We start from the raw sequence: 25,765 nt of genomic DNA on the forward strand, positions 1-25,765 counted from the left end.
CTTTATGTTCATTTTCTATCTGCATTGCAATTATGTAGTTTTGCCATGGTATGGTGTACATGAATGCATGTGGGGGCGGATAATGCTGATGCACATCCTCACATCTAACAAAGTGGTCTTTCCTTCTTTTTGTAGTGTAAAAAGAAAGTACTGATAATTCATCAGAAATATCCTCTTATAATTAATTGGGTTTGTCTCTTCAGTTTGCGTGAATTATTGACTTTGACTCTTAAGTTTTAAATGATGGGTTTTGATTCAGATTTTTATTAAATTATAAGGATTAATAATTTAGACCAAAAAAACTTGATGAACTAACCTAGATTAAAATATGATGGACCAAAACTAAAATGATGACAAATTTAAAAGACCAAAATTTGTATTAACCCAAATTAATTTTGTTGCATGTAGCATTGCGTAGCCCCCCCCCCCAAAAAAAAAAAAAAAAGCCTATGGTGTATACTGCTAGTAATAGTAACTTATCTTTCCCACGAGACTTATCGAGGAGACTCTAGTATTGGCAACGAGGTAAAAAAATGAGCTTTACTTCTTTTGTTATATCATATCAGCAAAACCGCTGGCCATACGCTATGATATTAACTAATTATTAGTTCTTTAATTTCCAATTTGTAATGGTCACTATGTTCAACTTAAAAGTAATTACATCTATAGAGAAATATGAATATATCCTCTCGCACGAGGGAAAATAAAAATTTATTCATTATTATAACTCTAACATCACCCCATGTAACAGACACACGGGAACACAGGATAATTCTGACCAGACACCAAGTACAACATATATAAGTAACTTGGATTATTCCGAGCACATATTGCCATTGATAAAAGTAAAGAGTACGATCGTTATTGATATAGGAGGAAGGCAAAGTAGTAACTAAGCATCTTCAGCAGCAGGAACAGAATCCTTGTTGGGAAGCCATGCGATGAAGCGGTTAAGAGTCTCGGTATCAGCCGTATAATAGATTTGGGTGAAGGTGAACATATCAGACCACTGGAAATCCGGATACTTCCTTTCCTCTTTCTCTCCGAAGATTAACTCAGGTGGTTTCACTGTCTTGTCCCTATTTGGAACCACAAAATAAGCCAACGATCTCCTCTCATGCTCCTTCAGCACCATTGCCCTATGCACACAACCCCTGTACTTGCCATTCGACAGCGCCTATAGTACATACAAACACAAAAAACAATTGACATGTATCGGAAGATATGATAAATCTTTACTATCACTTGCTTGTTACAAATGAAGTTATTAGCTATTAGAGCTCTTAACATGGGCCAATCTATATTACCAGTTCTATTGGGTATTCGTACCTGGAAAGTGTCGCCGAGGTTGACGACAAAGGCCTCGGGACGGCGTTGGCAGACGAGCCACTTGCCATCCATGAGAACTTCGAGACCACCATCTTGATCTTGATGAAGGATCGTGATGCAGACTGGGTCACTGTGAGGACCTTTGGCTATGGACAGGTTTGAGTTGTCGCAGGGTCTGTACAAGCTGCATCTCAATATGCCTCCACCGTCTTTGAAATACTCCTTGAAGTGTGATCGATCCACTCCCAGACTCATTGCAATCACCTCCATTACCACTCCACACAGCTCCTTCATTGCCTCACAGTACCTCTCATACACCTTCCTGTGTACAATAATCAATCAAATCACCTTCAATCAAACTGTTCAAAATTACAACTATCAAAAGTTATGTGAACACAGGTCAAAGACAAAGACCAATCTCAAACAAACTAATCTATTAAGTGGAATAGCCTCTTGAAATTATAACTTGGAATAATGCACCCCTTTTAAAAACCAACATTAATTATTACCTCTCAATAAAAGCACATTTATTATGAACTTAAGTCCAAAAGGAAACCCAATCCTAAAAAAACTAACCTATTGGAAAACTACCCTTAAAAATTTATGAACCTTTCTTCGATTGTGAGGGTCCAGAGACATATAACATCAAGTTTTATGCATACATACATACATATATATATGTATGTATAAAAGAACCTTACGTACCCAGTACGATCAGGGAGGAGATCTCCATAGGCAGACTTGAAATGGTCGGTGACCTGAGAGTCAGATCCCACGTTGCTGTAATGAAGAGAGTAGATCTCCTTGAACGGTACTTTGGATGAAAAATTCTCATCGAAAGTCCCTAAATAGCCCTTCACGGCGCCGCGCTTCCTCGCCGCCACCATCTTCTTCTCATAAGGCATTCCGAAGATGGAGTCAACCTCTTCGTAGGCCTCTCGAATCAGAAGTGGGTCGACGCCATGGCTGGTCACTTGGAATAGCCCGTGCTTCATGCACGCGTCCCTCACCAGCTCGCAAGCCCTAGCCCTGGTTTCGTCGTCGCCGTTCATGAACTCAGCCAAGTCGATGAATGGCTCGTTCAGATACTCCTTCGTCTCCGTCGAGTCTCCTCCGTTCTCCATCGCCTTCACCGCTCCGTTCTCATGCTTTGCTGTCGCCATTGTTGCACACTCTAAGCTTTGTTCTGTAACTGCAGGTTTGGTTGTGTGGTTTCCACAGGCTAGTGAGTCCTTTATATACACTCATCGTCCTCCTTTCATGGAAAAAAACATTTATTGACATTAATTTGTTCTGTCCAATCTAATTAATCTCTGTATACAGTCATTAGTGCTAGGTGCAATGAAACAAAATTAGTTTCAGGATTATTTTTGGATGAACTGACCAGATTCAAAGTTATATTCATTAAAGAGGGTCGATTTCTTTAATGAAAATACCTATTTTCTTTTTTTTAATAGCTAAATACATTTATTTTCCAATTTCAGTGGATATATTAAGAAAATAAATTTCCCATATGTATGATGTCTTAACTCCCAAACAATAAATACATGAATGAATATGAGCAGAGAAAATCTGATTTAATTAATTAATAATAGCTTCCTGCCGATGTTTAATTTGTTACAAAATCTTCAATTCATGCATGTAATGATGTAATAGATAAAGACCAATGTATTTGCAAATGATACAATTCACAAATTTAATGCTGCTGGGAGTGTATTTTAGAGATACACGTGCGTTCCTAAATCCTAAGGATATGAGTCCAGTCGGTGCCTATATATGTAACTTGTTTTAATATCCTGCACCAAGTTGATGAGTCGACCAGGTCGTTGCGAGTTTAATTTGAACACGTCATACCGAGTGAGACCAAGTCTTCAGGGGATAAATCCACGGAGTCAGCATGTTTTCTTCCCTTGAAGTCGTTAATCTTGTTGGTAAATAAAAAAATGGTTAATCTTTAATAATAATAATAATAATAATAATAATAATAATAATAATAATAATAAGAAGAAGAAGAAGAAGAAGAAGACTTAATTAAGATTGGCCACAATGGTTCGATTTGTAACTAAATCTATAAATGTATCGTTTACTATGAGATCCCGTTGCTTGATAACTTAAATACCCTTCATTGTCTTTTCCTACCCTTTTTCACAAATCTCAAAATTGTAAGCTTAGCTTCATTTTAGTGGCATTTATTATACATGTGGAAGCCACCTTTTGATTAATCTGTTTGCCATATAATATTAATTTTTTTCTGGTATATAATATTTTAAAGAAATTTTTTTTAAAAAAGACACATAAATAACCTAAATTTTTTATTTGAGTTATCAAATTTATTAAATTCCTAATTAGGTTACATGACTCAAAAAAATTTAAAATTTCATGAACTGATTCTACTATTGTTTTTATTGGAAATAAAACGAGAATTCTAAATTAACAACATTCTATAACTAAAACACATTTATAATAAGTCTTTGAATACTTAATCATAATACAACATTAAAAATTAACATGTTTCATTTCACAGTTAACATATTTTACTTCTAAATTCACAATTTTTTGTCTTAATAACACATTTACGACAAGTTTTTAGATAAAACTTTATTACAATACAACCACAATCTTAAAAATTAACATATTTCATTTAATAATTAAACATGTTTTTCAATTCAAAATTACTAACTTTCTGTCTCCATAATATACTTATAATAAGTTTTTGAACAAAACTTTATCACAATACAATTTTAAAAATTAACACATTTTATTTTGTAGTTAACATGTTTTAATTCTAAATTAATAATTTTCTGTCAAAATAAAACTATCAAAAGTAAAGGAGAAAGATTTAACATAAAAACTAACTCACTATTACCTCCTTGATCGATTTTCTAACTTTTTAACGATAGACGTCAAGTTTCTCCCATTCAAAACTCTTACACAATGCAGGAATTATAGAAAATTCCCAGTTCTCAATGTTTCTAATAAAAGTGGCATTAGAGTCAGTTGATAAAATTTTAAAATTCTTCTTGAGGCCATACAACCTTATTAATTAGGGTTTTGACAAATTCAATGATTTCAATAAGAATTTTTCTTATTTAAGTGTTTTTTTAAGTGACTATTCCTATTTTATATCTTGTATTTTTTTTTCCTTAGTATGATTACAGATTCATTTTAACATTCTTATGTCCGTTACCCTTTTTTTTTTTTTTGTCCTCTCAGCACCCAACATATAAAACCATACTTCGTCCTATCATTTTATAGAATGTCTTCTGGAAGATATTTTTAGTTATTTTTATTAGACGCTTTGATTGTTTCACCAAGTATTAAATATTTTTTATATATACCCGTACTTAATAAGAGTAGTGAGAGAGTAAAAATTAATATGATGGAGTTTAACGCAATTAATAAGAGTAATATCAAAAATCATTAAATTTAATGCTTTGAATTTTTTTTATCAATATGTGTGAATTAGTTAGAAATGTCTTATAAAATATGGCAGAGAAAGTATAATATTAAAAGTCTAAAAAAAAACTCCTTTTTATGTTCAAGAGTTATTTTACTATTTTATTATCACTTTATCACAAATGACTTTTAGTGCGTTCGTCCCTTTTAATTATTCAACTTGTATTCTATGCATAAAAGTTCCTTCAATTTCATTGTTATTTTAAAATTTCCAATTAAATGATTGAACTTTGAAATTAATGATATGAACTGCAAGTTTTAACTTCAAATTATTCCAAACCTGACGTCTTTAGTGACCTTAACACACACACGCGCGCGGTATTAACTTTTTGCTCGTATATAATCATTTTTTATTTTGATTTTTTTTTCTTTTTCGTATGATAACACATTCATCTTAATAATTTCCTTTTCCTGGAGGTACCACTTGCGAACTACACTAAGCCTCTTTATTTATGTGAGCTCAGATCTCCTAAACCGAATTATTTTTTTGTTTGTCCATTAAACCGAATTATTTTGTTTTTGACCCATTTGTCATTAGCTCATAATCCCAACCCATGTTATTATTAAGCCCATTACTTACACAAGTGAAGTCAAACTTTTTGTGCATATTCTTATTAAGCCCATTCAGGGGGTGTTTGGCTTTTTTGCCAAACACCCCCATGTTTTTTAAAACCAAGGTTTTGGGCAAAACCAAGGTTTTGCCCAACAAAACCTCGGTTTCCAGATAAGCAGGCGGGGGTTCACAATTCAGCTCCACGGTTTCCAGATAAGGGAATAATTGGCTTCAATTATTGGCTCTCCCCAACAAAGGCTCAACGGTCAGCTCCACGGTGAAGGGAACAAGCACGCGGGGTTCCTTCAGCTCACGGTCAAGACCCATTCTTCGGCCTCTTCTCTCCCATTCCGTCGCCCCTTCTCTCACTGCTCTGAAGATCTCCCTTCTCCTGTGCCGTCGCCCCTGCTGAAGAAATCGGTTCTCCTGTGCCATCGCCTCTTCATCCCATCGGTGAGATCGTGAACCGCTGAGGAATTTCAGTGCCGACGAGGTGTTTCTCGGCCTCCGAGAAGAAGATCGCGTATTGGGTTGCCTAATCCAAGCCTTCCATTTCCGGTATCGTCGCTGGTCAGTTCATCTAAAGTCAGTTCATTCTTCCACCGTCGCCCCTTCCAAAGCTCTGGTCGCCGTGTCTTCTTCCGTCGGTCAGATCCAACTCCTTCCGGTAAGCTGTCTTCTTCCGTCGGTCATTGTGGCTGGAGATCTGGTGCATTAGAAATTCTGTGAAGCGTCAATTTTTTCCCCGAAACAGAGGTTCCGTCAGCATCGTTTTTTTCTTCCGAATCAGATGTTGGTTTCACTGGTTGCCTATGCTATGTTCACTTGTAGAGGCTGATTTTGTTTGATGGTAATCATGTGTGTGTGTATACGATGGGAAAGATCTCGGTTGTGACTGGTTGTGCTTCATGTGTGTGTATGAGAGACAGAGCATTTGGTGGGTGTTGATCAAATTTTCCGTTTGGTCGATTTTATTTCGGAGACAGGACGGTCGAATTTTTTTCTTTTGTGCTTGATGGTTGCTTTTGCAGTGTTATATGTATGGGATTTTGATCGTTGGTTGTAGCCAAATTAGGTCAGTTAACCGAAATGAATTCTCCTGGATGCTGGGAAAAAAAATAATTATTAATGTGTATGTATACCGTTGGATTATAGAACACGCCGCTATACTTGTTAAATACTATCCTGTTATATCATATCTCCTGAACTGAATGGTATGCTTTTTGGGTTAAATTTGTGATAACTGAACTGTTGTAATTGGTTTATAGCACAATGAATAAAAAAAATAGCAAAGCTTTGTGGGATATAAGAGCTACAAAGGTCTTTATTGACCTGTGTATTGAAGAAGTTGAAAAGGGGGGAAGAAGAGGAACTAGCTTGACAAAGCCTGCTTGGACAAGTATTGAGGAGAACTTTGCTGCAAAGACTGGGAGAGTTTATACAAAAATCCAATTAAAGAACAAATATGATACCTTGCGAAAGGAGTGGCAGTTATGGGATAGGCTGCTCCGTGAGACAGGTTTAGGGTGGGATGCCGAAAGGAATACTGTTAGTGCCCCTGATGATTGGTGGGAGAAGAAAATAGTGGTAATCATTTAATTTTATTTGAGCTTGTATTTTCTCCCATGTTAACGTTTTTTGTATAATGTATAATATTTTTGGTGTTGAATGCGCAGGAAGTTCCAGGCTATGAGAAATTTAGAGAAAGAGGGCTTCAATTTCGAGCTGAATTGACTCAACTCTTTGGGTCTGTAGCTGCCACTGGACCACAGTCATGGGCACCTTCTTCCATGACACTTCCAAGCGAAGGAGTTCCTGAAAATGATATGGAAGAAGGATCTGGAGATAGTGATGAAATTTTGGGGGCACCAACTGGCATAAGCGGGGAGTTTAATTCAGTCACATTCAATGACAATAGTGGAGGAAGTGGAGGCAACACTGGAATGAGACAGGAAACCATTCGTGGGGGTAGAAGCACAGGTGGCAATCGACCTAGTAGCTCATTAGGAGTTAGAAAAAAGGGTGAATCCATGAAGAAGAAATCTACTACCACTATGAAAATAGCGGATGCACTAAGCAGGATAGCTCAGGCAAATGAAAATGATTCTCAGCGTGAACATGAAGAGATTTCAGAAGCACGTGCTTATGAGACGTCAATTGCGGGAGTCATGGAGCACCTTAATGAAGTTGATGAAATTGTTGATGATCCTGATCTGTTTGGCCGGTGCACAACACTTCTTATGGATAAGCCAGCTGCAAGGGAGATGTATGTGGCTCTGAAGAACAAGAGGGAAAAACTACTGATCTTCTTGAAGCATGCAACTAAGGATTGAGACTTCATTTATGTTGCTTAGAAGATGACTGTGATAATTTGTATCTATTTTTATGTGACTTAGAAGATGACTGTGATCGTTTGTATCTATTTTTATGTATTATGTGACTACTTAATTTCTGTAGGAATTAAACAACTTATTTTCTTGTTAAATGTTAAGTAATTTCTTATCAGAGTTTCTGAATTTTATGTCTATGTGCACAGGACAAGACAAAAAATGGCTAATGAAATTAAAATTGCAGAAAAGTATCGTAAACGACGGAACAAACGGGTTAATCAAGTTGCAGTAGCGGTTGGTGGATATGCTTCTCTTCATTTGTGTAAAGAGTCCCAGCATACAAGTATTTATACAGGCAAGGCATGGGTAAGGGACGTTTTACAAGGCCATTCCAATCGTTGTTATAACATGTTTAGGATGGAAAGGGAAGTGTTCTTTAGTCTTTGCACAGAATTGCAACAACACGGTCTAAGAGAAACTAGAAATGTTGGGATACATGAAATGGTTGCAATGTTTTTAAATACCGTTGGCCATGCGCTTAGTAGTAGGATGCAGCAAGAAAGATTTCAGCATTCAGGGGAGACAATTAGTAGACATTTTCATAATGTCTTACTGGCTTGCTGTAGACTTGCTATTACCAACATCAAACCAAAAGATCCAACGTTTCAGCATTTGCATACAAAAATACGGCCCGGTGGTCGATACTGGCCCTTTTTCAAACATGCTATTGGAGCAATTGATGGAACACATATTTCATGCATTGTTGATGCAACTGAGCAAACAAAATTTATTAACCGGAAAGGAAGAGTGACGCAAAATGTAATGGCGGTTTGCGATTGGGACATGTACTTCACTTTTGTATTAGCCAGATAGGAAGGTAGTGCGCATGATGCTCGTATATTTGACCACGCCCTCACAACTCCTTCCATGAACTTTCGCCATCCGCCTCAAGGTATATTTTAAATTCCTACAATTTATTTATGCTTCACTGTCAGAAAACAAATTTTATTGACACCAATCATATATTTCATGTATGCAAATATTATTTGGTGGATGCTGGCTATCCGACACCCATGGGATACCTTGGTCCCTACAGACGTGAACGCTACCATCTTCCTGATTTCTGAAGGTCATCTGCACTTGAAAATGATAATGAGGCGTTCAATTATTTGCACTCAAGTCTACGGAACACTATCGAAAGAACTTTTAGAGTTTGGAAAAGTAAGTTTGCAATTTTAGGAAACATGCCGAGCTATGACTTTTCAACACAAGTTCAAATTGTTTGTGCAACGATGGCCATACATAACTGTTGTAATATTTTTGGTTGTGTCAAAGAAAGGATCTTACATTAATTGAGAATTGGGAAGATAAAAACAAATTGAGTAATAATTGTGAACAGATTTTCTTATTATTATTATGAATAGGAAAATCAATCAAATGTAGAAGAGTTTTAAATGGATTTCCAAGATTTAAAAGTGGCCCATTAAAATCCTTTAATGCTGAAGCATTGAAATTATTCAACGGAAATTTTCTATGATTATCCAACGCCTTGAAACGCTTGATATCCAGGTGCTTTAAACATGTTTTAATGATGGCCATGAATTTCAAAATGGAGTAACGTCTGAAATGTTTAAAGCGTTGGTGTGGTTTTATTCCTTTTAATATATTAAACAATGACTATGAAACACAAAACGGAAGTGTTATCCCTTTGCCTCCAACCGTTCACATTATGCAATTAAATCATTTAATGTGCAACATTCAAAACTGAAATTTGATTAGCTTTAAGAGGCAAGCAATATTCAGATCATGGAGGCCTATAAAAGGGTGCTCTGGTCTAAGGTTCAGAATACACAGCTCTAGAGTTTTCGAGCTCCTCTCTTCCCCTCTTGTGTGCTCTCTTACTTGCTGAGTTTACTACTATCTTCTGCTGTTCTGCTCACCCTGTTTTACAGGAAGGATCCGTTTAATCCTGGGGAGTGCCGCATCCTTATCTACGGTGGTTGCGGAATAGCTTTAAGAACAGCGTCCTTAGGACGTGACTCGGATTAACTATTTTTTGCAGGTGCTGCCGCCTACAATAACTCATTAGATCAAATCCATTTCTGATCCTGGTTTCATTGAGTTTGAACAAGAAGGTTCTTATGTAGAAGAAAATGATGATGATGGAGTTGGATCTTCACATATACCTTCATCAGTAGATTCTTCATCTCACATGGCTCGGCTTCGTAACTCTATAAGAGATCAAATTGTTCACTACATACAAGAATAGTTATGTCCTTTTTATTTTCTTTTTTCTTTTCAGATAATTTAATGTGTTGTTAAAAAAATCTACTTGAACAAATATATTTCGTTGCAACCTTTATTATTAAGACAATTAATATGAATTTTTTTTTGTGTGGTTATTTAATTTTGTGAAATAATAATATTTTCTTTAGCAAAATAAATCATTTTCCTAAAAACATATTTATTTATTTTATTAATATATACACACTAATTTCTTATTATTTATATTATTTATGCCATATTTATTATGTTGCCAAAATATATATTATTAATAAATTTATTACTTCAAATAAACATATATTATGAAATATATCTTATATGTAATTATCATTTAAACTTATGTCCTTTTTAGTAATTTCTACATATCAAAAAGCACTTCTGACAATAATTATCCAAACACTCTCACTTTATCAGAATCACTTTTCCAGAAAATCTATTCTTTCAAAATCTATTCTCTCCAGAATCTATTCTCCAGAAGCTATTCTGCAAACCATGGTTTTGCTTCATCCAAACACCCCCTCAGTAATTGAGTTGGGCTCAGAAATCAGTTGGGGCGTCGACTTTAATTGTGGGGACTCCTAAAATCGCAGCTCCCAATAATTATAAAATTGTTAATTGTTTGGAATATAAATGTTGAGAGAGATAGCTAGGGGTGGTAATACTTGCGGATTGGCCCGTGACGAATTGAGCATGTGACAGGTCGGGCTGAAAAGGCTCGTTTGAAGGCAGGTTGGCTTTTAGCCAACTCTAACCCGTCAAAGTGGATTGGTGGATTGGTCGCCAACCCGCCAACACTTACCCTTTTTTTTGAAATATTTTTTTTTTACTTTTTAGTAAATTTTTGTTTTTTCTTAAAATATTTGATTAAAAGCACCAAATAAATTATATAGGTATTCTTTTTTATTTTTTAGATAGAATATAATATATAATAATATAATCATAATAATTTAAAATTTTTAAAAAAATAAATGCAGGTTAACCCGCGAGTTGGCAGGCTAACCCACAATGAGTTGCGGGTCTGGCAATACGGGTTAAAAAGACTCGTTTACTGGTAGGTTGATTTTTGTCCAACCCTAACTTGCTATTTTTTACGGGTTGGACCTGCATATTATCAACTCTTAGCTATAGTCATAAAAAATATATATATAATTTATAATGATCATGTGAATTTATAATGATAATGTATAAGGAAGAATTGGAGTAGCACCTGTTGAAAAAAATGGTTAAAAAAAATATTTGAAGTGATTTGGACGCATGTATAAAAGGCTATTATGTGCTAGTGAAGAGACTAGATCAAACATTTTAAAATGTTATGAAAAAGGATGGAAGAAGAGAAAAAAAAAAAAAAACCCAACGAGGTTATTGAGTGAGACATCTTGCCTAATAAGTTATTTACAAATTTAATTGATGATAGAAATTCAATAGTATGTTGTTATTATATACTTAATCATATCGAGTGGAATAAAGTTTATTGCTGTTTTTTTTTTTGAGCAAAAAATTTTATTGTTGTTAATGTTTGGAAGAACACAGTAATTATGAAAATTGATCATGCATAACTTCAATTTTTTTGTTATTTTGTATGCATGTAATATTAACTAAGATTAAAACAATTATTTCTTCCACAGTCTATATCCTGTGTATATATATATATATATATAGATTTATTTTTATAAAAAATTAAAATGGAAAATCATCCTACCTTTTCAGCTTTTCTTTTCAAAATTTACAGCAGATTAATATATAGTGAAAATACGAGGAAGAAGCATAAATATTATTGATTAGGAGCATATTGAGCATATTGGGCCAACATTGCATTCTTTTAGTGAAGTTTACATTACCTTGGGCCTGTGATGAAAAGGAAAAAAAATGTAAAAATGCCAGTACCAAAACCTTTCACGAAAATTCCGAGTATCACCATCATCGAGATTCAGATGGTATTGAAACAAGATTCAATGCAATTCGAGTTCGTATCGAAAGTGAAATGGCAATCGGCGAAACAAATTTCGCATCGGCGTCGTCATCAACACTGAATTAGAACTAGGTGACATAACAGAACACTTAATGAGGCAAATCATTGAAAAACCACTTTTAATTCTTACTGAAAGTGAAACAGCACAACGCCTCCCATGACAGATCGCCCAAAGCCTAAAACAGAATTCTAATTCTTTTTCACTGAAAGGAGAATTGCAACAATTTTACAATCACCGGCGCAAACCAAAAAGAGGGAATCACTGAATTCTAAGCAAAGCAATCGAAGCGAATGACCTGTAGAACGGAGAAGAAACCAGAGAGTCCAATTCTCAGTCCATAGGTTCCCTTTTGAACAGATAGCCAAGTACTTCGAAACAGTGAAAGAGGGAATCACTGAAGGAACCACTCGGAAGGCGGAGGAGAACCAAATCCGACGATCTGCCGCCGCCTGTTCCCCCAGACGAGTTCCGATTGAAGATCGCAGCAAGAATTTCGCCTTTCACTCTGCTCCGGGAAGGGGTTGCGTCTCTGAAAGAGCCAGTCCGGCGGCGGAGGACCAGCATCTGCTCCGATTCTGGACAGCCGGCAGCGTCGACGGGCTTGTCCCAGTTGAACACATGGGCAAATATCTTCTCTTTGATTCTGCGTCGGTTGCCGGTGACGTCGCTGAATGTGCCTACAGGGTGGAGGACGATCGCATCACCGGTGGCTCTCATGGTTCCTGGGGTCGACTTGAACTCGGTGAGTATCTTTTAGGATAACAAGAATGGTGTGTGCGCGGGTGTATATATAAGATTCCATGGAAGAAGAAGGAATAAACGGCAGTGAGGTACGAAGTTTCCTTGACGGTGACGCCTGCTTTAGGAGCTTCCGTTTTCTCCTCGGAAGGCAAGGAAGCAGCCAAGAAAAATCATTTACGGGCACAGTTCATCTCAGCTCTCCCTAGCATGTATTTTAACATGTCTTAATATTCTATTTAGTATAACATGTATTACTTTAAATTAGTATAACATGTTTTATTTAAAGTAATAATTTTCCCCCATATAGTATCTTTAATAAATTACAAGTTTTTGTAACTAATTAACATTTTTTTAAATAATAATTTTTCCTGAAAATAATTTTATTACTTTATAATAAATAATTAATTTTAACTAATTTCATTAATTTACATAAAATTGTTAATAATTATTTATAATTTATAACTAATACTAAAACAAAGCATTTAATATTTTTTTAAAAAATTGTTAAAACTTTGATTCAGAGATTTTTTTTTTTTTAAAAAAAAGAAAGTAAAAGAAGGGGAGCAGAGGCCTCCCCTTCCATCTCCTTTTATGCAGTGAAGGTGATCTTAAACAGCATTTTAGATCAACCAAAACATTATCATGTTATATATACACAAAATACTACTATTCCGATTTTAAATATAAGACCCTTATACACACTAGTATAAAAATTTTATATTAGTATAAGGGTCTTATATTTAGAATTAGAGGAATATTTAATATTCAAATATTATTATGTTAAAATAAAAATAACCATTTCAATATAATTTTCCGCCGTCCTTTACCTTATTGAATACTGATTAGAATCATCTTTAATATGTTGCATAATAAAACAAGTTTTATATAAGATAATTTAAAATATTACTATCTTCAATTCTAAATATAAGATCTTATAGTACAAATTATATTATAAATTAAATGTTATACATCTTTTACTAAATATAAAATTTTCTTTAACTAATTAACTAAATTCCACTTTTATAAAAGATGATTTTAATATTTTATAGAAGGAATAACTAATTTTACCTAGATTTATTAACTTATATAAATTTGAAATTATTCCGCACAAGAACAGGAGACGATAACCATTAAGTTTTTTCTTCACCTAACTTAATCACCATTTGTTTATTACCCTATGCTCTTAACCATGCCACGCAACCGTCAATAATCTTGGGGCCTAAGGCAGTTGGATAATGTCATGACCATTTGTCACTGACATTTGGGGGTTAGTGCAAAACAACAGCTGGCGCGTCAAAGGAAAAAGGATGCCGGGAGTTTGTGCGGAAATGCGAAGAATGGAAAAGGCGGGAACCTTATCAAAAAAGAAAAAGAAAAAGGGGAATAAATTACTAAATAAATTACCCAAATTGCGAACCAATCTATCGGATTCACACCCGATTTTTCGTTTTGTTTATTGCGTTTGTATTTTTTCAATAAAAAATCTTAAAATATTTTGTGATGCGACTAACACCTTAAAATATTTTTTTAAATGCATTCAAGTATTTTCATGTGCATATAGTATTTTAAAATATTTTTTTATTTTTTGTTACATTTAATACTAAGACAAAAAAAAAATCAAGATGCTGAATGAATTTAAAAATATTTGAAGGTATTAGATGTATCTAAAAGTTTTTTTTAACTCTTATTTATTTAGAGAAGTGGATAAAACATTAAGGGAAAAAAAATACTAAATGCTACAGCCTCAGAAATATTTTCTCAAATGCCACGCCTAACCTTATCCAGAGCTTGAACGAGTTCACATTTGTACACCTTGACAAGACCGACTGTCACCGGATAACTACTACTTAAAACATCATGGTTAGTACGATGTCTACTAATTTAGAAGATCATTATAGTTATTTAGTTTATATATAATTTAAATTCAAGTTATTTGGTTTATATGTTTTTCAGATTATTATAGTTTAAAACCAATTATTTCATAAAAATATTTTTAAGATAAAAATAAAAAATATTGAAAGAAAGTCTAAGCAAGCACAAGAAGAAGAACAATAATGAAAATCTTGTTTCCTTTCTCAAATCTCTCCATATGTTAAGATGTTGAGAGAAAATTTTTTGGGGGAGGGGACATAACAGTTTTTCTCCCTCCTCATTCTCTCTCCCTCCAAATAGTTGAAGGTATTAGATATACTTAAAAAATATTTTTAACCCTTACTTACTTAGAGAAGTGGATAAAACATTAAGATAAAAAAAAAAAAAACCAAATGCGACCGTCTCAGAAATATTTTCTCGAATGCCCTGCCTAACCTTGTCCAAAGCGTGAACGAGTTCACATTTGTGCGCCTTGACAAGAACGACTGTCCCCAGATGACTGCTACTTAAAAAGAGCAAAACAAGGGAAGAAAATGGGAAGGCAAACTCGTTCACGTCGTCACTTTCTCTGCTCGTCTCGCGTGCCTCCATGAACAAGTGAGAGGATAAAAATGAGAGACTTTACCAACAGCCAACAAGAAAGACCACCATTTTTTCTTCACTTTTTTGCTTAACTTACACGCTCATTATTTTTCATTATTTCTTTTAATAGAAACGAAAACTCAACTTCCCACAAAAGCTTGTATCAGTTAGATTCAAGGACCTAATTGTTGATGACATGACTCACATTAAATTTCATGTAAAATACAATCTATCCGCTATTATAAATGCTACTCCTCCGATCCTTAATATAAGACCCATTTTACTAATTTGATTAGATTAAGGAAGTTAGGTAAGTTAGTTAATTATAAGAAAAGTGACACATTTTCTCTAAAACACCGTAATCATCTTTCTTAATACCATCTCTCCTTCTTCTACTTGATTATGGTTAAGGGAGTATCCATAGGGGTAATTTAGAAAAAATGGATAAATATGATAAATGGGTCTTATACTTAGAATCAAAACTAACTCAATAATTAGGTCTTATATTTTGGATCGGAGAAGTATTACTTTCGATCATTAATATAAGAAATTAAGAAATACGCAGAGTACAAATTAAGAAGAAAAAAAAAAGCGGATTCATTATCTTCTACATTCTGCACTATATCATGAGATTATGTAGCAATACAGGTAAATTAATTATTAGACTGACCTCAAACCTTTTTCTGGGTTCCTACGTATAACCTGTTCAAAATTTCTATCCAATAAGATACCGGATGATTCGTGAAATCCGAAATAAACAATAATTTATACTCTCATCCATCTGATCTCTGGATAGAACTAGTAATATCAACACATGACAAGTAAATTTATGGATAACTAAGTTACTATTATTATTGGCATCTCTTATATATCTACCTGCAAAAGCTGAAGATACCTTTAGATTATTACCATTTTTGTCACAAACTTTCATTTTGCGTTTTTCATGACCAAACAAACACTGAAAACGAACATCATAGTTAGTACGATGTCCATTAATTTAGAAGATCATTATAGTTACTTAGTTTACATATACTCCTCCGGTCCTAAATGTAAGACCCTTATACACACTAGTATAAGGGTCTTATATTTAGGACCGGAGGAGTAATTTAAAATCAAGTTATTTGGTTTATATATATTCAGATTATTATAGTTTAAAACCAATTATTTCATAAAAATATTTTTAAGATAAAAAATAAAAAGTGAATAATTTTAAAATTTTTTTAAATGTAATAAAAGAAAATAAATATTAGCAAATCGGTCGAACCAATTTCGCATTGGCGTCGTCATCAACGTTAAATTAAACACAGGCGACATAAGGCAACACGTAATAATGAACCAAATCACTGAAACCACTTTCAATTCCTAGTTGATGCTTACAGTGACATCAACAATTCAACATTGAAAGTGAAATCGCACAACGCCTCCCATAACAAACGGCTCAAAGCCTGAAACACGGAGTTCCAATTCTTTTTGACTGAAAGGATAATTACAACAATTTTACAATGAAGGATCCTAATCAAAACCATCGAAACTAGTAACCTGTGGATCGGAGAAGAAACCAGAGATTTCCAATTCTTAATCCGCAGGCTCCCTTTTGAACAGATAGCGAAGCACTTCGAAACAATGAAGGAGGGAATCACCGAAGGAACCGTTTGGGAAGCGGAGGAGAACCAGATCCGACGATCTCCCGCCGGACGAATTCCGATTGAAGATCGCAGCAAGAATTTCCCTTTTCACTCTGCTTCGGGAAGGGGTTGCGTCTCTGAAAGAACCAGTCCGGCGGCGGACGAGCAGCCTCTCCTCCGGTTCTGGCTCGCCGGCAGCATCGACGGGCTTGTCCCGGTTGAACACATCGGCAAATATCTTCTCTTTGATTCTGCGTCGGTTGCCGGTGACGTTGCTGAAGTTGCCTACAGGGTGGAGGACGATCGCATCACCGGCGGCCCTCATGATTGTTGACGGCTACTTCTACTTCGATGAGTATCTTAGTCTAGAAGTAGAATCATGCTCGTGGATATATAAAGAAGAATCATGGACACTAAGCCACGAGCCGCCTTCACTCTCGGAAGCCGGAAGCTTCTTAAACAGCATTTTGTATTGCCCAAAACATCAATATTTTCTTTATGTATATAATTATTCAATTACTGTCTAAACTCCACCGTTACCGAATTAATATTCAGATTATTATATTAAAATGAAAACGAATTTTTTAATATGATTTTATTTATTCACCGAGTCAGAATTAATAACTAAATATATGAGCTAAATAAATAACTCATGAATATTAAAAAAAATTAGTTAGATTAATTATTTATAATAAATATATATTTATTTAAAATAAAATTATTTAATTATTATTCTTATTGATTGAAAACTCTTTTTAATTTATGCAATAAAAAATGACTTAAAAATTTATAAATTTAAGATATGTGAATTCATTATTGAAGTTTTATGCTTAAAATCAACATGAACCTTTCAATTAGCTATTGTATTTGGAAAAAAAAATACTCCTTTTTTTTTTAATAAGAAACAACTATAGCCCATGGCTTGTTTTTATTTATATAAAATATTTAGATGATGTCTCAATTTTCAGCTAAAAAAAGATGATGTCTTAATTTTTTTTATTAGTTCTCATTAATTATTCATTTTAATATTAAGGAAAATGTTAAAAAAATATACCTCTAAAATTTAATGACAACAAAAATGTATGGTCATTTACTTTTTAAATTTTATTAATTGTTATTAAAGAGCAATAAATAAAACCGATTTAAAATTTTAAAATTCAAAAGTATTTTTTTTTAGAATTCTCTCTTAATATTAATACATTTATTATCACACCTGAAATTTTTTTAACATCACATATTTACTTTCTTCTAAAATATTTTTTATTAATGAAATTTTTTATTCTCTTCTTTATAATCTCTCACATAAAAATAAGAATATTTTTGAAAAAAAACTACTCTAATTTTTACATATTCATTGGTTTTAACCAATTTTTTATTTAAGAGATTTAGTTAGTCATTTCTTATAAAAAGAAACGAGAGAGTACTAAATTTTTTTCTTCATTTAATTTAATCACTGCAAGTTTATATCTATTCTTAACATTCCGCCATCTAGATATTGGATAGGGTTTTCACTTGTAAAACAAGTTTGTGTTGTCACCATCCCGCGCTTCCATGACGTCATGATCACGCAACATTTGTGGGTTCTACCGTTCTAGCAGCTAAACAAGACAGCTGGCACATGAGGAAAAAAGGTTGCGAGGATACTACGCGTAAATAATTTTGCTCTCTCTCTTCTTTTGTTTTTGTTTTCGTTTTCGTTTTTGAGGGCAGTCCATTATACCATTGACTTCCCCCTGCAATATTCATGTGAGGCATAATCTGTTACCTTTTGCAAAAATTTAGCTGTTTTTTTCCTCCAAAATTTACACACTAATTATATAAAAAAAATTAAGAGAGATGCTTAATGTTAATTGAAGTAAAAGACCCTGATTTTTTGTAACATGACTCACATTAATTAATGTCATATTTCTCCATCATTTAGTCCAGAATTAATGGAAAAACCAAAAGAATCAGTAGCATGTTTCTGCTTTTGGTTCCCAAGTAGAACCTGCCAAAGAATCAACTGTGAAATCAAAATGTATTCTATCTTTAGTATCTTTCAAAAACTGGTCACAAATTCATCAAAGGGGGAACCTGTTACAATGCAGACAACAACATTTGACCAATCAAACAGAGGCCTATCAATGATGAACACAAAAAAATCAGAATGAAGGAAAGAGCTTGCAGATATAATCATCAGTGTTGAACATCAATATTTTCCATCATTAGTCTTCTTTTCTATTTGTTTTTTTTTTCCCCGGGGACTGACACACATAAACATGTCAGAGTAAATTTTTAGTTAAATACACTTTTGATGTATATACTTCTCTGATCTTTAATCTAAAACTTATTTAACTAACTTGATTATATTTAAAAAGTTAGACAAATTAATTAACTATAATAAATATGACATGTTTTTCTTAAAATATCTTAATCATCTTCATTATATTCTCCCTTCCTCTCATACTTGATTATGGCTGAGAGAGTATCACTAAGTGTGATTTGAAAAAAATTAATAGATATAAAAAATAGATTTTATATTTAGAATCAAAATCAACTCCATAATTAGATCTTATGTTAAAGACTGAAAGAGTATTGTTTATTCATTGTGGGTTTTAGTCGTGGTAAAATATCTTAGAAGCTCAAAAGGCACAACTTAATCCATAAAGTTAAAGGATGTAATTAATTACATTTACAGCAAGATCTGTAAAGTTTCTGATCATTGATATACAACTCCCGTCCTGCACTACCGGGCAAAAGAATATGCAAGGTATCGACTTCCCTGTGCTAGTCAGTAACCTAGAGCCTCAGATGAAATACAGGAGCAATTCCAAAGGCTCTACCAAAAAAACAAAAAACAAAAAAAAAAGTATTCCCCACAACATTTTCTACTCATAAGACTAAGTTCAAACTTTACCAAAAGACAAAAAATATTCAGATATTTTCATGTCATATTTCTATAACTAATTGGAAAACATATGAGAAATCATCTTTGCTATATCACCAGGGAGTTTTAGCCAGATCTTGAAACTCAGCTTCTAATCTCTCAAGGTTCTGATTTTGGGAGTCAAGCTCACCATCAAGTCTCCTTATGGTCTTTTTCACTTCCTCAATTTTTTGTTCAAGAACTTTCTTTTCCTCCTCGGCTTGATCTCGTTTAATTCTCGTCTCTGTGTACCTCTTGGATTTTGAAGCTAAACTCATGAGTTGTTCTAGCCTAGCAAGCAAGAAACTAACATTCATGCCGAACATTTCAAGGGCTTTTAAAGATTTATACCACACCTCAAAACTATCCGAAGAGGTTGTGATCTTGCTGGCTCTAATGGCATCGGCAATATTAATGGTCTCGCAGATCATTCCAACAACAAGTTTACAGTTCTGACCTTCAAGAAGATGCTCATGAAGAAACATTCCCTGACTGCAACAAAGTTCATAGTACTTGGTCTTGAGGTGTTTGGATAGTTCTGAGTCAAGTACCAGACCATCAACCACAATGCTGAAATTCTCAATACTTGTGACTTGTTGGAAAGTGATTGTAGATCCTGATAATCTTATCCCATTCAAAACTTCATAGCCAAGATTTTGATCTAGATCACTAGTATTTTCAGGTTGTTCTAATGACGGCATGTTAGCATCACATATCATCGTGCTATCGCTTGGATCGTTTTCTTGAGAAACATCTAGAGAGATAAGAACTTAAGAAGCAATTAGAAACAGAGGAATCTCAAAAAGTAAGAAAAGAAATGAGAATCATAGGAAACTTACTAGAATCATGTTGTTTCACGCAACCATCTAAATGTAGAAGGCTAAGCGCAACATCCACCTCGTTTGCCCCATGAGATCGTATGATGTATACCTTTGGGCATGAAAGACACTAAAGATTACTAAAATGACTCAAACAATGAAGTATTATGACAAGGTCTCACTTATTAATTTCCTCATAATTCTGAAGCTATTACCTTGAACTTGCAAGGATGGATTAAATGGAAAACCAAAACATCTCCCTTACGTAAATTGTGAGCCGTGGAGAAGCCTCTCCATCCACCACTTAAGCCCACCTTGTCGGCAAGATATTTTGTTTCGTATTCTCTTCCACTCTCATCTTCCAAAACAATTGTAGTATCAACCTTCGGCAAATGCGTTTTACAGAAAGGTTTAGGAAGACCCTGCCATAACAAAATTTAGTTCCAAGTGCATCATTCTTGTACTTCCCATGTTGTTTGTTATCAAAATTTTCAATAAGAACATATAACATGTGAAAATAGTTTTGAAGGACCCCTTATTTAGCTGTAAAATACACCTATCCCTTGACACTCTCTATAGTCCTAAATATAGTAGCTAGATAACTAATTCATAAAGATTAAAGACATTCAAAGAGTTAGTTATTTGTAAAACATGTGTGTCAGTTTTTCTAAAACATTCCCTTTGATCATTTACTTATATTGATATAAACAAACCTTTTAATATATGTAATTAATAGAGATAGTTTGGAAGAAATTATAAATTCAGGAGACTCAGAATCAAAGCAATCATGCTCAACTTGCTCCTACATTTAAGACCAGAATGACTATTTTCAATGGTGAACCTAGTAACAAACACTAAAAAGCAATGCTTAGGTTTCATGTTAAGGAATTTTACTAGCCAAAATCCACCAGAAACATGTGATGGGAGCATGAACTTGATAAGGCTTGGAAATTGAATGGATAGATTTGCTTGAACTTCTTTTGCTCGCTCAAAAGCAAGAGACTCAGATTCAATGGTTGATCGCTTTGGCCTGCGTAAATACAGAGTAAAAATTAAAAAAAGGGGGGTTCATTATCTTCTACACTCTGCAATATATCATGAGATTATGTAGCAATACAGGTAAATTAATTATTAGACTGACCTCAAACCTTTTTCTGGCTTCCCACGTATAACCTGTTCAAAATTTCTATCCAATAAGACACCGGATGATTCGTGAAATCCGAAACAAACAATAATTTACACTCTCATCTATCTGACCTCTGGATAGAGCTAGTAATATGTGCATATGACAAGTAAATTAGTATCATTATTTACTTGTCCACATAATCGCAAAAATTCCAAGAAAAACTAGAACTTTAATTTATGGATAAGTAAATTACTATCATTATTGGCACCTCTTATATATCTACCCGCAAAGGCTCAAGATACATTAGATTATTACAATTTTTGTCACAAACTGCATAATAATAGTAAATCACACATTTCATTTTGCCTTTTTCATGGCCAAACAAACACTAAAAACGAACATCAGAGTCAGTACAATGCCTACTAATTTAGAAGATCATTATAGTGTTTGTGTCTTTACCTTCTTTCGCACTCTGCCTCTCTTTACCTGAAATGCAATATATTGTATTCTTTTAGTATTCCAAACGTACCAAAGATCTGGAAATTAGAAAAGAACACCACAGGGATAGAGAGACCTCTGGAAAAGTGGCTGAATATCTTGGCTTCATATTGGAATTTTCAATAGCGCCCATGGATGAACAAGTTCCTCTGTGGGGAAGAAAAGGACAAAAGAGCGTTGTTTTACATTAAACAACAGTCAAAATTGGAGCCAAAATTCAAAATACGTTCTTTGTCATATTTGTTTCCCAATACCAAATGTCAACACAGAGACCAACCAAACAACACATCTAAACTAACGTATCAATCATCAATCAAGATCAACACTTGATATAAAATTTATAATAGGTGACTATTCTTAAATAATGAATAGCTTAATTTTTAGTATTATATTCATAATTAATCACACTATATACAAATCCTAAACAACTCATGTTTTGCTGGTAAAAACCAAAAAAAAAAAAACTCATGTTTGAAATTTTACACAACACACGACACATCCAGTCATCTAATTAATACTACCTCCAATCCTTAATATAAGATCTAACTGACTAATTAGAAAAGATTAAGAAAGTTATTAAATTACTTAATTATAGCATATATTAAATGATCTCTATAAAATACTTATGTGTTATTAGATTAGATATCAATTTATAAGTAAGACAACTAGGTCTTAGGACCAATAGTGTATTAATAATGGATATACAGCAAAATCTAGGACAACAACATTATAACTCATTTAATTGTGTACATGGAAAAACAAATTTGTGGTTCAATATGTAAGTGCTCTTTAGTGAAGTCTTATAACCCAAGTCACTTGAACTTTCCTTCGGGGGAGTTAAAAAAAAAAAAAAACTCTACAGTCAACCCATTTTTACACCTGGTCTAAACCAATCAAACTGGTAGGTTCACCAGTTCCATCGGTTTGGGATGTGTTTGGATTTATATTGGGCAAAACTAACTTCTGGTCCAACTGACCTTTGTAACTGAAGTTAAAGTAAAAATCAGTTAGTGTAATGTGATTTATATTTGGATAGGTGCTTATAAAAAATTAGTTGAAAAAGTTAAAAGTCGTTTAAATGATTAAATAGAAAAATAAGTTCAGCTATAAAAATCTATGAGAAAGCGTGAAACTACAGTTTGAAATGGAAAAGTCATATTTTCCTCCATTAAGTTCAACTGAGATTGAAGGTCAAAAGTTGGTTGGGTTTTTAGCCCCAGCCAAACAACCATTTGTGTCCAACTCAGCTGCAAACTTCAGTTTCGCATTTTCCTAGGAGCTTTTACTGTTTCCACCTGCAATCCAAACATAGCCTTGGTAATTAGCAAATTACATACACACACATATATATTTTTGTCCCTGATAAACGCAGAGAAAAAGGAAGATATCCATATACCTGGGGAAGATGAATAAGAAGATATGATTTTATAAATAAAAGCTGGCTAAGTGAGGAAGAAAACGCAGGATGCCTCAGCGAAGAGTGGAAAAACAGAGACCATGGAGATGGAGTGATATCATAACAGAGGCACAACCTGTTTTCTTGTTGACAAGTGTGAGTGAATCACTTTTACTTGTCACCATGGGCAAACCAATGGCTGAGACTGCTGGCATTTTCTACATCCCACTTAATACCAAAAACCAGAAATAACTATTATTAAAGACTTTTTATCTTTAATATAGAATAATCAAAATTAATAAAAATATATTCATTTATTTAGAATTGATTTCACCATTAATTTTCTTTTTTCAATTAAAGGATAGGCACTAATAACTCAAGTTCTAAGTGGAATCAAATTTATGACTTCTTATGCCACTGGATAACATATTTGACGTGTCAGCTACCTCTTCTTCTGTTGTTGATTAATTTTGTGTTTCTTTTTAATATTAGATTCCACTTCATGAGTCACATTTAAATATATTATAAGCAAAAAAATATATAGTTCAAATTTTTGATATAAAATATTACTCATTTAAAAATAAATAGGAAAAACGTTTCAGAAGGGGAGAGAAAAGACACCCAAAATGCTAATAAGGCTATTAGCATTTGATAAATTCTGCCAAGTGCCAACATATTTACATATCAATCAAATCAAGCTACCTCAAACATGCGAAACATTCATGCATCACCCAAAAGAAATACCTTCCTTATCTTCCTCGTGTAACAAGTATCAATAACAAACAAAGCAGGGCAGGGTTAGATGTAAAAGCAACGATGTTCAGTAGTTCACGAGCAGAGGGATGATCATATTCAAAATCACCTCTTTGCCATTGTCGAACCAATTGCTGCCCTTCTTCTCAGTATCATAAAAGCTTGTCATTTCCTGAGTTACTCTGGAAACCCAAAAATATTTAACCACTTTATTCTAAAATCTCTAAAATTGCAGAATCATCGTTGGATGCCATGAAAAATGCATAAGCTTCAAGACGCAGAGAAAGAACAGAAAGAAGAAGAAGAAGAAGAACGTACCATTTCGTATGATGGAATGTGAAAACTTTCCCAAACCTTGAGCACCCGCACATAAGGAGTAGAGAAAGAAAGAGTCAGAATACGCTGATGAAGAAATGGAAGTTATAAAAAGAAAAACAAAGTTGATGTAAGGAGGGATTCTAATTTCATTACCCTGAGACGGTAAAAAAAACTACTCATTTATTTAACTAGTCTGATTAGATTAAAAAAATTAAATAAGTTAGTTAATTATAAAAAAATGATATATTTTTTTAAAACACCATAATTATCTTTCTATATTAATATCTCTTTTATTTTTTTTACTTAATTATAATTGAAAGAGATCTATAAAATAATTTAAAAAATTATTAAATATAAAAAATGAATCTTATATTTAGAAATAAAATCAATTTAAAAATTAGATTCTATACTGAAAAAATAAATAAAAAAAGAGTTAACCCAGAAATTTGAAATTTGAATGGAGAGCCAAAACGAGAAATATGAATATATTTTGATGTGACAGAATTGTTCTGACAATATGAAGTCATGAATCACCGTGTCTAGGAGACAACAAGGATGGTGAAAAAGTGCAGAACCAGGCTTGGATGAGAGATAAGTGGCGTTTGGCAGCCCTATAACCACTTAAAAAAAAGTTTTTATATAAACTGGGATAATTTTTTTTCCTCATATAAACGAGAAATCTTGAATTTTTTAAAATTACTGTTGAAAAGCTAAAATAGTGCAAAACGAGGCGGGGATCCACTGGGAAGAGGCTTCAAATTCATTTTCTATTCGGTTTCTGAGCCAATAAGAAGGAAAGAAACGTTGTTAACTCCTATTCGGTTTTTGAGCTCACAAGTACCGTATGGAACAGTTTATAAGTAGTTTTTTTATAGTAATTTATAAAATACAAGACAAGTATGTGATAGGAGTTTTGTCTCGACTTATGTAAAACATGCTTATAAAGAATTTCTTAAATCTTCCCAAACAGGTCCAAGAAGTAAGAAACGTTGGATGGTGAAAGAAAGAGAATGTACAGTAAAGAAAGATTGTAAGTAGAGGCTTGAGCTGTGAGATCATGAATGCATTTAATATTAAAATAAATAATTAAATAGAAGTAAAATAAGAAATTAAGAAAAAAAATTTGAAACATCCTCTAAATATCTTTTATAAAGAAAATAATAATAACTACATAACTACAGTCATTTTCAACTTTTGATTATGGAAGTAC

General features: G+C 33.5%; 3 protein-coding genes across 3 annotated transcripts; 1 reads left to right on the top strand and 2 right to left on the bottom strand.

Moving 5' to 3' along the window:
• Positions 1–892: 892 nt before the first annotated feature.
• On the bottom strand, positions 893–2,492 carry LOC114751155 (gibberellin 20 oxidase 3-like). The gene is made up of 3 exons (XM_028939813.1): positions 2,035–2,492; positions 1,330–1,651; positions 893–1,177 (listed from the first exon to the last, which is right to left on the bottom strand). Exons 1-3 carry the CDS (start codon positions 2,490–2,492, stop codon positions 893–895), a joined length of 1,065 nt encoding a protein of 354 aa, XP_028795646.1.
• Positions 2,493–7,128: 4,636 nt separating this feature from the next.
• Positions 7,129–7,671, top strand: LOC114751156 (uncharacterized). The gene has a single exon (XM_028939814.1). The coding sequence runs from the start codon at positions 7,129–7,131 to the stop codon at positions 7,669–7,671; it is 543 nt and encodes a 180-aa protein (XP_028795647.1).
• Positions 7,672–19,720: 12,049 nt separating this feature from the next.
• Positions 19,721–24,406, bottom strand: LOC114751159 (B3 domain-containing protein Os01g0234100-like). Its single transcript, XM_028939815.1, has 6 exons — positions 24,347–24,406; positions 21,606–21,637; positions 21,359–21,494; positions 20,680–20,886; positions 20,486–20,576; positions 19,721–20,400 (listed from the first exon to the last, which is right to left on the bottom strand). The coding sequence occupies exons 1-6, from the start codon at positions 24,404–24,406 to the stop codon at positions 19,721–19,723; spliced, it is 1,206 nt and encodes a 401-aa protein (XP_028795648.1).
• Between the last annotated feature and the right edge of the window lie 1,359 nt (positions 24,407–25,765).

The sequence above is a fragment of the Neltuma alba genome, unplaced genomic scaffold (assembly GCF_004799145.2).
Source record: "Neltuma alba isolate B1F8T4 unplaced genomic scaffold, ASM479914v2 tig00006773_pilon, whole genome shotgun sequence".
Taxonomy (NCBI): Eukaryota; Viridiplantae; Streptophyta; class Magnoliopsida; order Fabales; family Fabaceae; genus Neltuma; species Neltuma alba.

Excerpts from the sequence above, each read along its gene's own strand:
- LOC114751159 (XM_028939815.1), bottom strand. The coding sequence starts at position 24,406 with ATGACAAGCTTTTATGATACTGAGAAGAAGGGCAGCAATTGGTTCGAC. Across the intron at positions 21,495-21,605 it reads AAGCCAGAAAAAGGTTTGAG|GCCAAAGCGATCAACCATTG; the intron begins GTCAGTCTAATA and ends GTATTTACGCAG. Across the intron at positions 20,401-20,485 it reads CGTGAAACAACATGATTCTA|ATGTTTCTCAAGAAAACGAT; the intron begins GTAAGTTTCCTA and ends TTATCTCTCTAG.
- LOC114751155 (XM_028939813.1), bottom strand. The coding sequence starts at position 2,492 with ATGGCGACAGCAAAGCATGAGAACGGAGCGGTGAAGGCGATGGAGAAC. Across the intron at positions 1,652-2,034 it reads CTCCTCCCTGATCGTACTGG|GAAGGTGTATGAGAGGTACT; the intron begins GTACGTAAGGTT and ends TATTGTACACAG. Across the intron at positions 1,178-1,329 it reads ACCTCGGCGACACTTTCCAG|GCGCTGTCGAATGGCAAGTA; the intron begins GTACGAATACCC and ends TATGTACTATAG.
- LOC114751156 (XM_028939814.1), top strand. The coding sequence starts at position 7,129 with ATGACACTTCCAAGCGAAGGAGTTCCTGAAAATGATATGGAAGAAGGA.